At 42.8% G+C, this 14,329-nt stretch overlaps 1 protein-coding gene across 1 annotated transcript in view; it reads left to right on the top strand.

Moving 5' to 3' along the window:
* Positions 1-9,026, top strand: part of LOC116511613 (IQ motif and SEC7 domain-containing protein 3-like) — a 67,288-nt gene extending 58,262 nt beyond the window's left edge. Inside the window, 4 exon segments of the mRNA XM_032221755.1 lie at positions 3,147-3,305; positions 7,336-7,428; positions 8,826-8,869; positions 8,952-9,026. Of these exon segments, the coding sequence (XP_032077646.1) occupies positions 3,147-3,305; positions 7,336-7,428; positions 8,826-8,869; positions 8,952-9,026 (371 nt within the window).
* The last annotated feature ends 5,303 nt before the right edge of the window (positions 9,027-14,329 follow it).

Below are 14,329 nucleotides of genomic sequence, written 5' to 3'. Positions count from 1 at the left end.
ACACACACACTCACACACTCTTTCACACACTTGCATAACCCCACACCGCACAGCTCCCGTTTCTAATGAAAAACATCCAGGTTCCAAACATAGAACTCCGTGTCAGGACTTATTTGATTCTTACAGCGAACAGCAGAAAGCAGTGAAAGAATAAGAGTCGCAAGAATTACTGTGTTTTTCGGAGTATTTTCCCCTCAGAAAAGAGGGTGAAAATCTGGGTGCATCTTATACACTGAATACAGCATTTTTTGCCTCCCGAAACCCCGCCCTCTTCACCAAAATGGCTGTGCAGAGCCTTTAGGAGGCTTCCAGAGTGCTTCCGTGGGTTGGGGAGGGCATAAATGAATGAAAAACGGGCTGTTTTTTACTCGTTTTTGTACCCCCCCAGACCTCAGGAGCACTCTATAAGCCTCCTAAAGGCTATGCATGCCCCTTTTTTTAATGAAAAACGGACTGTTTTGGGGAGGTCTGCAGAGCGCAAAAACTTTTTTTATTTGCCTCTTCAAATGGTGCGTCTTATACTCCGGTGTGTCTTATACTCCGAAAAATACGGTCGTTTAATGCACAGTGACATCCCCCAAGTCTTGAAATGGAGGGCCAATCATGGCCCATGATTCTTGAACTCGATGACCCGAACGAGGTAATCTGAAATCACAGGATGTGCAAGACGTCCGGAACAAAAGCTGTTTCTCAGAAGTTGTTTGGCATAAACGAGGCCATATCTGTCTCTGTGTATTAGGCTAAGTGCAGAAAGAAGTTCTGCAAGGCAACATTTCCTTTCTTCTCCTTAAATCTCATTGTATACTTACCGCAAAGTGTCTTGTTACAGACACAAGCTCCCTGCCTTCACCAAAATCCAAATCGGTTCTTTGTTCTCTGCTATTTATAGAAGATCCTTAAATCCTTGATTTTTTAAAAAAAAATGGGAATCTAATGTACCCATTAAATGTGCTTACGATCATACTAACTGGAGGATCACCAGTGACTCTGGAGGATGATAAGACAACTTGCCTTAATCTAGGACAAATGAATTATCTAGCATTGTTTACTCTGGCAATGGCTTTTTTTCCAGGTCACAGCAGAGATATCGCCTAGTACCTGCCTTTCTATCTAGAAAACGACAGGGAATATCTTGCAAGGAGACAATAGAAATAACAGACTGGATTTTTTTAAAAAAATACTAGTTGCAACCACATAACATATTAAAATGGGATCACTTTAAGTGATTATGATTATGTTCGCCTTTCAAGGTAGACCAGACTAGGAAACTAAAGTTGTTAATTGTTGTGGCCAGTTGACTGCCAGCCCCTCCAGCAGCTGAATCAAATGAGGAGGAGGCGTGGGAGTCAGGGTCAGCACCAAGGCAACCTGAGAGCTCCGAGGAGGAAGAGGGAATGCAGCTGGCAGAGAGAGAGAGACAGAAGCGGAACCTGGGCCATCCATCAGCCCTCAGATGGAGAGTCAACAGCCCCAAGGTCTGGAGGGGGCTGATGAGGAAGAGGAGGAACAGCTGGGTCTAGTGCATGATGTGCAGAAGGCAGAGGAGAGGAGAGCAGTGGAAATCTATGGGCTGATCCTTGGGACGGAAGAGCCACCGCTGCTAACAAAGGCCCATCCTAGCTCTGGGGATAAAAGGCAGGGGGCGGAGATGAAGAGATGTGGCAGACAACTATTCATCTTCCTGCCGGACAGACTTGTTAGCCTGCTGTGTGTTTGTGTGTGTGTGTTTGTGTGTGTGTGAGAGAGAAACTTTTTGCCAGGGCTGCTGGCGCTCCTAATAAAGGGAATATTTGTTTAACTACAGAGGGTTCGTCATATTGGTTAGAGCATAAATGCTAATATTGTACAGGGAGCTCTCGACTTCCAACCGCTCCTTTGGCAACTGTTACAGAATTACAGTGGAAACTGGAAAAAAGTGATTTATGGCTGGTCCACACACTTACGATGGTTGCAGCATCCCCGTGGTCACATGATCAAAATTTGAGCACGTGGAAACTGGCATGTATGTATGAGGGTTGCAACATCGCAGGGGCCACGCGATTGTCATCTGCAAACGTCCCAGCTGGCTTCCCACAAGCTAAGTCAAGGGGGAAGCCAGATTCACTTACTGATCATGTGAGTCACTTAACATCTGCAGTGATTCACTTAACAACCATGGCAAAAAGGTCACAAAATCAGGCATGTCTCACTTAACAACTGCCTTGCTTAGCAACAGAAATTCTGGCCCAAAGTACCCTAAATTGAGGACTACTTTTACTATAGGATTACTGTAACAGATCTTAAGGAGCCTGAATACGCTTCCCCCCTCCTTCCTGTTACCATTGGTGGAACTATTGAGCATCATGTCTGACATGCTTTCCCAAATTAGATTTCTGCTCTACACTCGGATTTCATTGATCTGACCATTTCCTTGGATGTGGCTCCTTCTCCTATTCCTCAAGATTGTTCCTACTACTTTATAATGCCTTGCTAAGGCCACACTGGGAATACTGCATCCAGTTTTGGTTGCCATAACATAAAATAGATGTTTAGACTCTAGAAAGAGTGCACAGATGAGCAACAAAGATGATTAGGGGACTGGAGGCTAAAACATATGAAGAATGGTTACTGGAATTGGGTATGCCTAGTTTGATTAAAAGAAGGACCAGGGGTAATATTATAGCAGTGTTCCAATATCTCAGTGGATGCCCCCAAGAAGAGGGAGTCAAGCTCTTCTCCAAAGCCCTAAAAGGCAGGACAAGAGGCAATGGGTGGAAACTAATTAAGGAGAGAAGCAAATTAGAACTAAGGAGAAATTTCCTGACAGTTAGAACAATTAATCAATGGAACAGCTTTCCTCCAGAAGTTGTTAATGCCCCAACACTGCAAGTTTTTAAGAAAAGATTGGATAATCATTTGTCTGAAGTGGTGTAGGGTTTCCTGCCTAAGCAGGGGATTGGACTAGAAGACCTCCAAGATCCCTTCCAACTCTGTTATTCTATTCTAAGATGCTCATTGCATGTGATGGTGATGATGAAGGAGGATTTATTATTGGCCATTCACTCCAGTCAATTTTCTAATCCCTCCCAGACATATGTTTTTTTAAAAAAATATGAAGCCAATACTAATATTTTCAGAGGTTTTTTTTTCCCTCTCCTTTTTCATAGACTATCCCTATGGTATCACTTTGGTGATTCCAGTTTCAGGCTCAGAGAAACAGGTGCTTCATTTCTGTGCCCTAAACGCTGAAGAAATGCAAAAGTTTGTGGAAGACCTCAAAGAATCAATAGCTGAGGTGATGGAGCTAGAACAGATTCGAATTGAATGTAAGACTCCAGCGTGTTCCAGACTCCATGCAGTCATTCTGTCTGTATGTACATATGTCCGTGTCTTCTGTATTTTTTATGCTTATCATTGATAGAGACGCCATTTCAGATTTTTTTTAAAAAATGGGCTGGGGGAAACATTTCCAGGAAGGCAGAAATATCATTGTTTTAAATTGTATTCATTCAACTGCAGACATGCATGATTTAAGAGTGTTCGTTATAATTTCTAAGCCTCTCTTCTCTCCTCTCTCTTCTCTCTCCTCTCTCTTCTCTCTCTTCTTACTTCTCTCCTTTCTCCTTTTTCCTCTCTCCTTTCTCTCTCCTTTCTCTCTCTTTTCTCTTCATAATAAATATAGGAACATAGGAACATTATTATCTGGGGTAATCGCTTTCCCCACTATAAACAAAAAAGTTATTACGAGTTACTGAATCCACATCCCAAGTTCAAACTTTGGTCTAAGCTATTATTTGTTTTAGCTGTGGTTTATACACAATGCTAAGTTGTAAATCGCCATTTACGAATCACAGTGGTTGAATTCAAACGCCATGTTAAAAGAGAATCCACCCTTATTATGAACTTAGGTGGTATACAAGCAAATGTAAGGTACTGAATCATTGAGCTTGTCAGAGATTCAATGTTCCTATGTTCCTATCAATAATTGCACAGGGAACCAGTAAACAAATTACTCCCTTGGTTCTGGAAATGGGTAAGATGGATAAGAAAATAATGAGAATATTTGAAAACAAATGTACACTGGATTAGTTCATATGAGTCCAGTATGCCCACACAATAACATCCAGGGCTTATGTGTATCAGAAAAACTTGGCATCATTTTTGGAATGCTATATGGATTATGTGCTCCTAATGGGACTGCTAATTAATTGCTTGGCTGCACAATCCTGCAAGTTCCTCTTCTTTCATTACTTACTGAATAATACTTCCCCTCACATACAAAAAAATATCCCTTCTCCATTTACTGTTGTATCCATTCAGTTGAAGAGCTCTCTAGCTACGGCTACAGTGATTCATCGTGGGCTAAACCTAAATTTGCAGAATCAAAATTCATCATGGAAACAGATATTTGCAAATTCAGGGAAGTAGCCCTTCTGGGTTTGTCATTCCCTGCTTTTTGGCTCAAGGAGCACACACCAAATCCAGGGGAAGAAATATGTGTCATTGCCCTGATTGGGGGAATTTTACCCAATCTACCCACCCATTTGTGATATCTTAGCCTAAAATGTAGATAGTTTTCCTAGAATTCTTGATGTTTTGTCAAAGCATAAGTAGAGGCGGCCCAAACTTTCATTTGTGTTTGTGTGTGTGCACCCACACGTACATGCACTCGGGTGGTATATTTTTCTATCTTTCCCAACTGGGTGTTTTCTCACTGTGGTAGACTATAGCTTCCTCCTACCTAGCCGCTGTGTCAGAAGCCTGCTAGCACCTTTTCCAACCACCAAATTTTAATAAAACCTTTCATGAGATGGAGCTCACTTCAACAGATGCCCGGAGTGGCTGGGCTGATGGAGAATTTAAATTGTGGGGGAGGAGAAGAAGGGAGGGGAACACAGATTGGTTATGCAGATGCATGTTATAAATACTCCTGTCAATTAACAATTGTACTAAAAAAACCTATTGTGTTTGTGGAGGCCTTCTGAGATGGCTTGAAATCTATTGTTGGATGTGAGTCCAACAGTATCTTCCCCCAGTGGTGTTGTTAAAGTTTTATTTTTTCCCAAAAGGGCTCGTTTAAATTCTGTAATGAATTATCCTGGGAGACTGAAATGCTCTGATATTGCTTTGTCCTTGTCTTGAGAGCTGATGTCAAACTTGTGTCCATTAATTCTTTTGCACAAAGTTTGTCTGAGAGGTACTGAATCCAGAGGGACATTGCTGGCAGAGGATGGCATATATCACACTGGAGGAAGAGCAAGGGAAGGGCACCTTTAACCTTGTAGGTGAAGAGTTTTGGAGCCTGTGATACCAGTGCTGTTGAAATGAATATGGGGCCAAACATCTGCTTCCCATCTTAATATCATTTTCTCCTTGTGTCTGAATACCGAGGAGAATCTGCTTCAGGTTGGATGGCTTATATGCAAGTCTGGAACTGCTACACCAGAGTTCCCCAACTTTTTCGGCTTTGCAGACCGGCTAGGGGGGAGAATGTATGGTTCTGTATGAGTGGTGGGCAAGTGCATGTGGCTCCATTGGCGCAAGCACCAAGCATGCACACCCTCTGCTCGCTGTCAGGGTTCCAAGTAATGACTCCATAGCAAGACAGACTCCGAGGCAGGTAGATTCCTCAAAGAATACTTTTATTGGAATGATTCATATTGGCACATAGCTGGTGAAAACCGACTCTGAAGGTTCCTGCAGTTTTCACGTAATTAAAAGTAAACGTTTTTATACTTTTTCAAAACACACAGTCACATGGTCCAATTGCGGTGCTGGCTGGCCACTAGGTGGCATCATTCCGGCTTCCTCTGACCAGGTGTGAGAATGTCCTTGGTTCCCAAGAGAAAGTATGTTGTTTTGGCTACAGATTCCCCTCTATCTCAATTCCACCCTCCCTGTCCCTCAGCTCCAAGGTGGCAACGCTGAAGTGATGAAAATGGCTTCAATCAGGTCAGCTTCAGGGTTGACACTCGTGTAAGTGGAGGTGTGCATGCACATATGCATGCTCGCACGCTACTTCCGCATCCCAGTTCCACAAGGCTCAAGGCATGGTAGTGGACTATGGCTCAAGGGTACTACACACTTCCTGAAAAAGCTGTCCAGCATTGGTTGTAATTTACCAGTATAAATAATGTTGTTTACCAATAATCTGTTTGAGTGACTTGAACTATGACAACCACTGGAATTCTGTTCTGTTTTTGTGATCTATCATTTAACAGAACTGGGAATTGATCTGGCTCTGTTGATTTCTCTGTTGATGTAGGTGAGTGGGTTTCAGTCTCCTGAATGGCTGGCTTAATTTCATCGAACAAGCATCTCTTATCCAATGAATTAGAACAAATACAATTATAGCTCAGAGATGATAGCTAGAGATGATAGATTTAAGAGTGTGTGGTGGGTAGAAACCTGAAACATTTAAGCACACAGAGGTAATCTGTAGGCTTCATGTGTAATGTGATGTTCTGTATCTCCATTCTGCATTGTTACTAGGACATCAAGTAAATGGACTTGTTCTTCAAGGGCACTGCTGCTAAAGTTGCTAGTGAGCTGGAAGTTATTGAAAGCTTTGATAACATTTGATGAGCATTTTTTTCCATAGGTCCGTGTAGTCAAAATATCATCAGTGAATCTCAAGTAAAGGAGAGGTTTCAGGAGGCGAGGACTGAGGAAGCATTATTCTAGATTGGGATGGAGAATTTGGCATCTGACTTGAGTGTTCATGCTGTGATGCTCATCTGCAAGTCTATGTTGTTGCCAAAGTTTAAGGAGTCAAGGGTGAAGGCCAGGTCATACAATGGTACTTATAATCCAGAGGTGGGTTGCTCCTGGTTCGGCCTGGATTGGGCGAACTGGTAGTAGCGGTAACAGCGGGATGCTCCGCCCACCTGCCCAGATGCTTCTGTGCATGCGCAGAAGCATTGCGCGCATGCACCCAAATCAGTAGTAAAAAAATTGGCAACCCATCACTGTTAGAATCTGTCTCTCATCTGCCCTGCATTTCCATAACCACCCTTCTTCCCTTCTTTCTTCTACTTCTCTCAACCCAATTTAAAACCTACATGAGTTTAGCCACTTTGTGCATTAGAGGAAGTGAGCTGCAGCTCAGGAAAACTTATGGCTTTTAATAAAATAGGTACGACAGAAAAGTGCTTCCAGATTCCTCCTGATTATTTGCCACCGTAGACTAACATGACTCTCCTCCTACAATATCTAGCAAACATGATTGCTCTTTTTTTCTTTGTCACGTCCCTCTGTTTTTATTGCTGTTTTCTTTTGTTTTCATCTTTCTTTTTCTTTCTCTCCATTATATATCTGTACCTTCCTCCTCTTACCCCCATTCCCATGTCTTCTTAGGGGAGCTGGAGAAACAGCATGGGGCAAAGAATCTTTCCTTAAAAACCAATGGGGCTCAGATGGAAATGCAATTCAAGCAAGGATCTCCAGCAGGTTAGAATTTTCCCGGGTTCTTCACTTCCTACCTAGTACAACAGTCTGTCCTTCTTTGCTCACCTCATAACAACAAGGAAGAGAATAGAGAAAGGAAAGACAAAGCAACTTTCAGCAATAACATAACAGATCTTATCCTTGAAATGTCCCCAAGCTGATGTCATTTCAAAATAACTATGTTTCTCAAAGAACCAATTCCATATGCCATGCCATTTCCCCACAATTGGGGATTTTCCAGATCAGAATTAAAAGCTTATCATCTCACCTTTTAGTTACCTGTTAATCGGAGGGGGGAACCAAACCTGCAGAGCTCATGCTGATTTCTATGAATAGAGTTAATAGCCAATAGAAGCTCATTCTTTGAGCTATCAAGACATTTGCGAGTGTACATCTGATTTCATAATGCTGATGTTCCCCAAACTAGGTCATCCCTGAGAAGGGGAGAAGCAAAAAGGATAAACCTTATAGTAAACCAGGTGGACTGGTTTGTAGTAAAGGACTTTTCACCAGTCTGGAAGTGCTACCATATAGTCATTAAATTATAGAACTAGGCAGGATATATGAAGACATCGGTTTTAGACTAAAAAAACGAAGGTTCTTAAACAGATTCCGTAATCATTCAATTGTTCTTTTTGGAAAGGCAGAATAGGGAAATTATACTATCTTTACCAAACCATAGTTGGAGGAGGAGAGCTGAAAGTTAAATTAGTATATACCCAGTTGATCTATATCCTGGATAAGTCAGTACTCAACATATTTTATTTCTCTCCCTCAAAATTATCTTTTCAGTTCCAGGAAGCAATTTTGAATTTGAATTTGAAATTTTCCTTTTAAAATTTGACTAGGATAGGAAGGATAGACAGTACATATGGGATCAGGCCTAAATGAACCAATATTGGTTAAAATGATAGAGAGTGGAGAAACCCAGGTTGAACTCAACCTCCCATCTTGGAAGCTCACGAAATGACTAGCTACTAAGTAGCTAGTTACTCAATCGTAGTTCAACGTATCTCACGGGGGTTCTGTCATAGGACACAAATGGAGGTGGAATGTTTGGGTATGAGCTCCAAATAAATAAGAAAATGGTGGTAAGTAGAAGACGACACCTCTGTCAGGGATGTCATGAGGTTGATGTGACACAGCCAATAACTGAAGGCGAATTATTTTATTATTGCATTTTTGTTGCCAGGAAAGTGAACTTGTGGGTTTTTCTGCCTAGGGTGCCAAAAATATCTGACTTGACTTGACTATGATGTAGATTGATGGAAGATGGGCAGGGAGTGAAGCTTAGCAAGCCTAAAAAGTCTGGCCCAGTGTAGAATACCAACAGTTGTCCTAACTTATGGCGCAAAGAGTAGGTTGCACCACTGAAGGAAAGTCCTCTTTTATTTTCAAAGGCAAAAAAGATTTAGGAGAAAAAGGCCCGGAGAACACAGTGGAGGTAAGTAGAATGTGCAGCTGTGGAGGTAAGTAATTCTCCCCAGTTCAGCCCTTCTTACATTCTCTGTTGTTTCTTTTCTCAGGTTTTAATCAATGCCTCCCCTGCCAGACTGACAATTTTACCAATTTCCAGAGATACAATAAAAAGTTACTGCTAGGACGGGTAATACAACTTTCAAATCCAGATTAAAGTTCAAAGCATTTTTTTTTCAAGCCGTTTCTCTAATTGTTAACACATCCTTCATGGAGCCAGCGGCCGAACTCTGGAAACTAACCTGCTCCTTCCTCATCCCCACCCAGCACCCTTTCAGGAGAAATCAGAGACAGAGCCGAGATGAATCCCCTGGCAGCTCAATATCATGGCAGAATCTCCCCGATCCTCACTGCTCACCTGATCTTTCCCTCATAGCTCTTCTGCCCAAGAAACTGATGCCACGTTGGTGGCAGGCTGGGCAAGATTCCCCAGGGGGGGCTGTGTTCTGATCGAGGCTTCCCAAGAGCATGAAACAAACTCCCGGTCCCAACAAAAAACCTCTTTTATTAATTTATTGTGAATTCTACTCATTCACAGCCAGCAAAGTCTTTCAAAGGAGGATTTACAGTCACAGACCTTATCTGGCTTGGAGATCTGACAGGCCGATATCTGCAGAACTTGGCAAGGTGTCTCGGAGAGTCACGAACCAATTAAGCGAACTAATTGCCTCCTGCAAATTCCATTCCCCCTCCTCTTTTATTTCCTCTGGGAGGGGGCTATTCATAATCTGGCCTTACTCCCAAGTCGACCCCTGTTCTTTAGTTATTCCCTTCATCTGGCAACTCTGCACATGCACACACTGGGAGCAGGCTCCAGCTGTTTGTCTGCCTCACTGACTCTGAAGGCAACTGATGGCTGGCTTACGGCTCTGGCCCCCTCTCTGCCTCCGACACAGAGGCCTCATCAGAGCTTTCCCCAGACTCCATGTTCCTCCCCAACCTCCTCACTGTCCGAATCTGCTGCCAGCTGCACTGGCCACTGGCAGGCCACAACAGGTTGGAAGATTAGACCAGATCTTCCCCATCCTGGGAGGGATTGCTAGGCAATATGGTTTTGTTATTCCATATATGGAAATGGATCTCCACAGTAAGATCCCTTCCAAGGGCTCCCATTCACCAGGAAAACTCTCCAAAGACTCATTCAGCAGCATCTCCCTCTCTCTCGAGATGCCACAACTACCTCTCAGGGCAGGGAATCCATTTATCCACTGACCTCTTAACCGACACCAAGCTCCATCACCTTATAATCAGTTGGTTTGGGCCTTATTATCCAAGTTCTGCCCTTCAGCTTTCTCTTCTGCAGCCTTTGAGAAAACAGCCCCCCTGGGTATACTTGTTGCTCCTCCTAATGTGCTTCATAAAAACTAACTCATTACTCTGTCAGCATGGCTACTAATGCCCTACAGGAACAGGCATCTACATTTTGAGTCACAGAACAGACACTTCTTCGTGGAGAAATATTCACTTCAGGATCCCAAGGGAAGCCGTTCATGAAGCTTTATCCTGTTTGGGATTCCAGAATTAGACAGATAGGGCACCCTACCTGCCAGTGCTCCTCCCCAAAAGGGACCCCCTTCTCCAACTCCTTGTCGGCCCTTACTCTCCCAAGTCTACTGGGTAGCCGTGCTTCTTTGAAACTCTTTTCTCTTCACTTTATCTGTAGATTCTCTAGATTCCTTCCATAGGGAACTCCAGTCCATCTTAGTTGCTCTTTGCAAATGGAACTTGAGGGATTCCTTGGGGTTCTTCTCACTTCAAGAGACTTCAAGCTTTCTTCCTTCCCTTCCCCTCCCTGGCAGGAACAAGCATCTCCATTTTCTCTGAGATTTACCTGATCTGCTGCCATTTCATCAGATTTCTTTTCTTTTTAAACCATTGTGCAAACTTGGATGGATATCTTTTTTTTTCCTTTTCCTTTTGGGGGCCAAATTATTATTTTTTTTAAAAAAAAACATTTCCTTTCACTTGCCAATCATTGAGTGGATCAGAGCGAGCTGCGAGTTTGCTGAAAGATGTTAGATTTGTGCTTGGTTTATTATTATTTTTACCCCCTTTCCCTTTTTAATTTTCTCCTTTTGTAAACAGAGTAGTGAGTCATGCGTGCCACTTCCCTGCTCAGAAAGACACGAGCCAGGAAGAGCTCAAGTCTTTCCTTGAATGCCAGCAAATCTCATCTCCTGCCCGCCCCTCCTCCCCACAACGATGTACAACCTCAATTATCCTTCCTTCTTTCTGCCTTGTTAGCCTATGGACTGCAAGATGTAAGAGTTTCTGAGCACGCCAGTCATAAAGCGCAGCTCATCTGAAAATACGCCTGCATTAAGCAGAATTTGCAAAGACTTTATTCCCAGTTGCCTTTCTTCCAAGCAAAAGACAAATAGGGGCATTAAACAAAAATAAATCTAAAAAGCGAACATTTAAAACTTTTGAGTAACAAGATGGCTTTTTTTTTTATTGCATGAAAGGCGGTGGGCTCATGCCTCCAAGTATAATACGTGAAGCTTATGTCTTTCATCCCACTTGTTCTGGGTGCCCCTTGTATTGACTCCATCTGGATGGTTGAGGTTGTGCTATCTGTGGACATAGCATTACTGCCTTCGCTGGGATGAGGCTCAAGGAGGAAGCCTGGGGAAGACGTGCCTGTGGGAGTGGGGTGGGAATGAGAGGTCAATGGAGGGGTGGGAGATTTTGGAGCAACGCTTAAGCTGGGCTATGGCTGTTGGAGAGGAACCTGGCAGTGGGGGGTTGGGGGGTTGAAGGGTAGCCGGCAGAAGCAGCTGGGAAAAAAATGTCTTGTAACATTTAATGCTTCTTTGACTGTTTCTAAACTAGGTGTCAATTCACAACAGGCTTCAAACGTACCAGCACAACTCTCTCCCGGGGCTCGAGAGTGGAGTGGAGCCCAGCACACTTCCTAATGTGGCGCGGGAAAGGCTGGAGGCAGCATTGGCGCCCTCTTACCCTGCCTCGGCGGGGACCCTTGTACAGTGTCAGCAGATTGTCAAAGTTATAGTCTTGGACAAGCCTTGCCTTGCTCGAATGGAGCCGGCCCTCAACCAGACTTTGACGCGCTACGTGTCCTCCGATTCCTGCAACTCTACGCCCTTGCACTGTCGAGGCAGCGGGCTCCAAGGGACCCCGGTGAAAATCATCCATCAGCCCCCTTCCACCTCCGCCGCCGCCCTACAACCACCCGCACCAAACCTGCCCCCCCAGTTCCTTGCTTCACAGACGCAGATGCTCCAATGGCTCACGGAGTCTAGTGTAGCAGCCCTACCAGCAGTAGCCAATCAGCACAGACCTAGCCTGGGACTCTCTTTTTTTCTGTCTTCAGAAAAAAATATCTAGTTTGTAATTTATTTTAGTAAAATGAGAGAGAGAGTGTGCGCATGGGGAGGAAGAGGAAAGAAGAGAAGAAAGAAGAGGAAGAAGAAAAAGAAGAAGAGGAGGAGAAGGAGGAGGAGGACAGATTGTGATAAAAACACACAAAATCCTTAGTTCTTTTATTACCTCTTCTAAACTGATTCTATTTTGAATGAGCCCTATGTAGAAACTGAGAGCTTCAGAAGATTTTTCCTTTGTAGCCTCTTCCCCATTCTGTTCCAAACACATTTTCTGTCCTCTCTGCACTCCATCCTACTTCTGAGAGCTTCATTGCCTTCCTCTTTATTCTGCTTTCACTTGCCCTCCTGTCTCCCACTCCTCACCTTTTCCGATAGGACATTTTCTCACCAATACTGAATTTCGTATGTTTCTGACCAAAACAGACCTATCTATTGGGGGTGCTGGTATTGACTTTCCTAGCCCGTTTTGTTGAGGTTGAAGAACTGTAGCTGCTGTTATCAACGCTGTTGCCTCATCACCGCAGCTTGCTAAGTTGGAGCTGAAAATCTGTGCCACTCACCGTGCTTTCTTCTTCACACTGTCTTCACCAGAGGAATGGAAGAGGAAGCGGAAGATGGCGGACGCTCCATCTTCCACCCCCACCCTGCTGCTAAACACAAATCCAGACTCATTTTTGGACAAGAAAAAAAGTTTTCATTGTAATGAGAGAGAGCTTTGTAAATACACACCTTGATAGCTGAATGTGGGTGGATCCTGCCTCACCTGTTGGTGGAAATTGGAGGAAAAGACAGAGGCATGGCCACTTTCTGAAAGTATTGGACAATATGAAAGGCTCTTCAGATTTTTATTGAATTATTTTATACCCTGCTTTTCAGTCTGCTCCAGATTTTTAAAAAGTCATTCGATTCTGAAAGAAGGGGGTAATTTCAGCTTTGAAACACCCTGTTTTAGCCCCCCCAGTCAAGATAATGTTTTCTTCATGTAAGGCAGAGGTGGGGAATGATGGCCTCTTTATGACTTGTGGATGGCAACTACCAGAAATCCTGAGCCAGCATGGCTGACTCATGAATTCTCAGAATTGAAGTCCATGAATCACAAAAGGGCCATTGTTCCCCACCCCTGATGTATGGTAAGAAAATGCACCTCAAGTTATAATATAGGCTAAAGATTGCATTTTTTTAAGTTGATGGGCAGAAGTGAAATGTTGAAAACATGTGGTGGGTGTTCTTAAAAAAAAAGCTGATGGAAGGAATTTCAAATCAATCCATCAATTTTACTTCGTACACCAGCACAAAACCAATAACACAATAATTACACTAAATCATGTCATCTTGATAGAATAAAATAAGGCAAAGATAAAATTATTTTGGTAAAATTACTGAGCAAAGGTATTAAAATTTAAAAGAATCCTATAAATTTTGCAATTTTACAATGAATAGTCTAAATTCTATAAATAATCAGGACAGATAATTATAAAGGGCCATAAATGATACCATAAAACATTACGAGAATGTAGAGCTATGCTAATTTATATTAAGTCTGATACCTGCTGAAGCTCTGCTAGGATTAATCGGGATTAACACTATTATGCTCCAAGCAATAATAACAAAGAAATCACAAAATAAAACATAAAATGATATGCTTATATTTAAAAAGAAAAGAAGGGAAATAGGGAAAGGGGGGGGAGAGAAGGAAAGACCAAAAAAAAAGTATATATTGAGTTATGGAAGTCTAATCACCTCACCTGGAGGAGATGTTTATATTTAATCGTAGCTCTGACCAAAACTGGACCGTATTGTCTAAAATTCTTGCTGCCTGGTCAGCTAGGGAGAGACTGAGGTAACCAACCACTGGCCTGTCCAGGTATTATGTTATAAATGGAGAAATATACATTTCTCATAGATGTCTATGAAAAAAAGACAATACATGTCCCACAGTTTCAATTTCCCATTCACTGCAAGAATAAAGGCACAGCCCTTTTGATACGTTAAAGATAATTCAGAACCTTCCTTCAAAAGAATGGAGGGGAGCGAGTAAAAAGCTCTTTTGGTGTTTTGAGGGACAATATTGTAGAGGTAAAATG

The sequence above is a fragment of the Thamnophis elegans genome, chromosome 7 (assembly GCF_009769535.1).
Source record: "Thamnophis elegans isolate rThaEle1 chromosome 7, rThaEle1.pri, whole genome shotgun sequence".
NCBI classification, from domain to species: domain Eukaryota; kingdom Metazoa; phylum Chordata; class Lepidosauria; order Squamata; family Colubridae; genus Thamnophis; species Thamnophis elegans.
The sequence above is the reverse complement of the archived record's forward strand: the minus strand, read 5'-3'. Positions and strand labels throughout refer to the sequence as shown.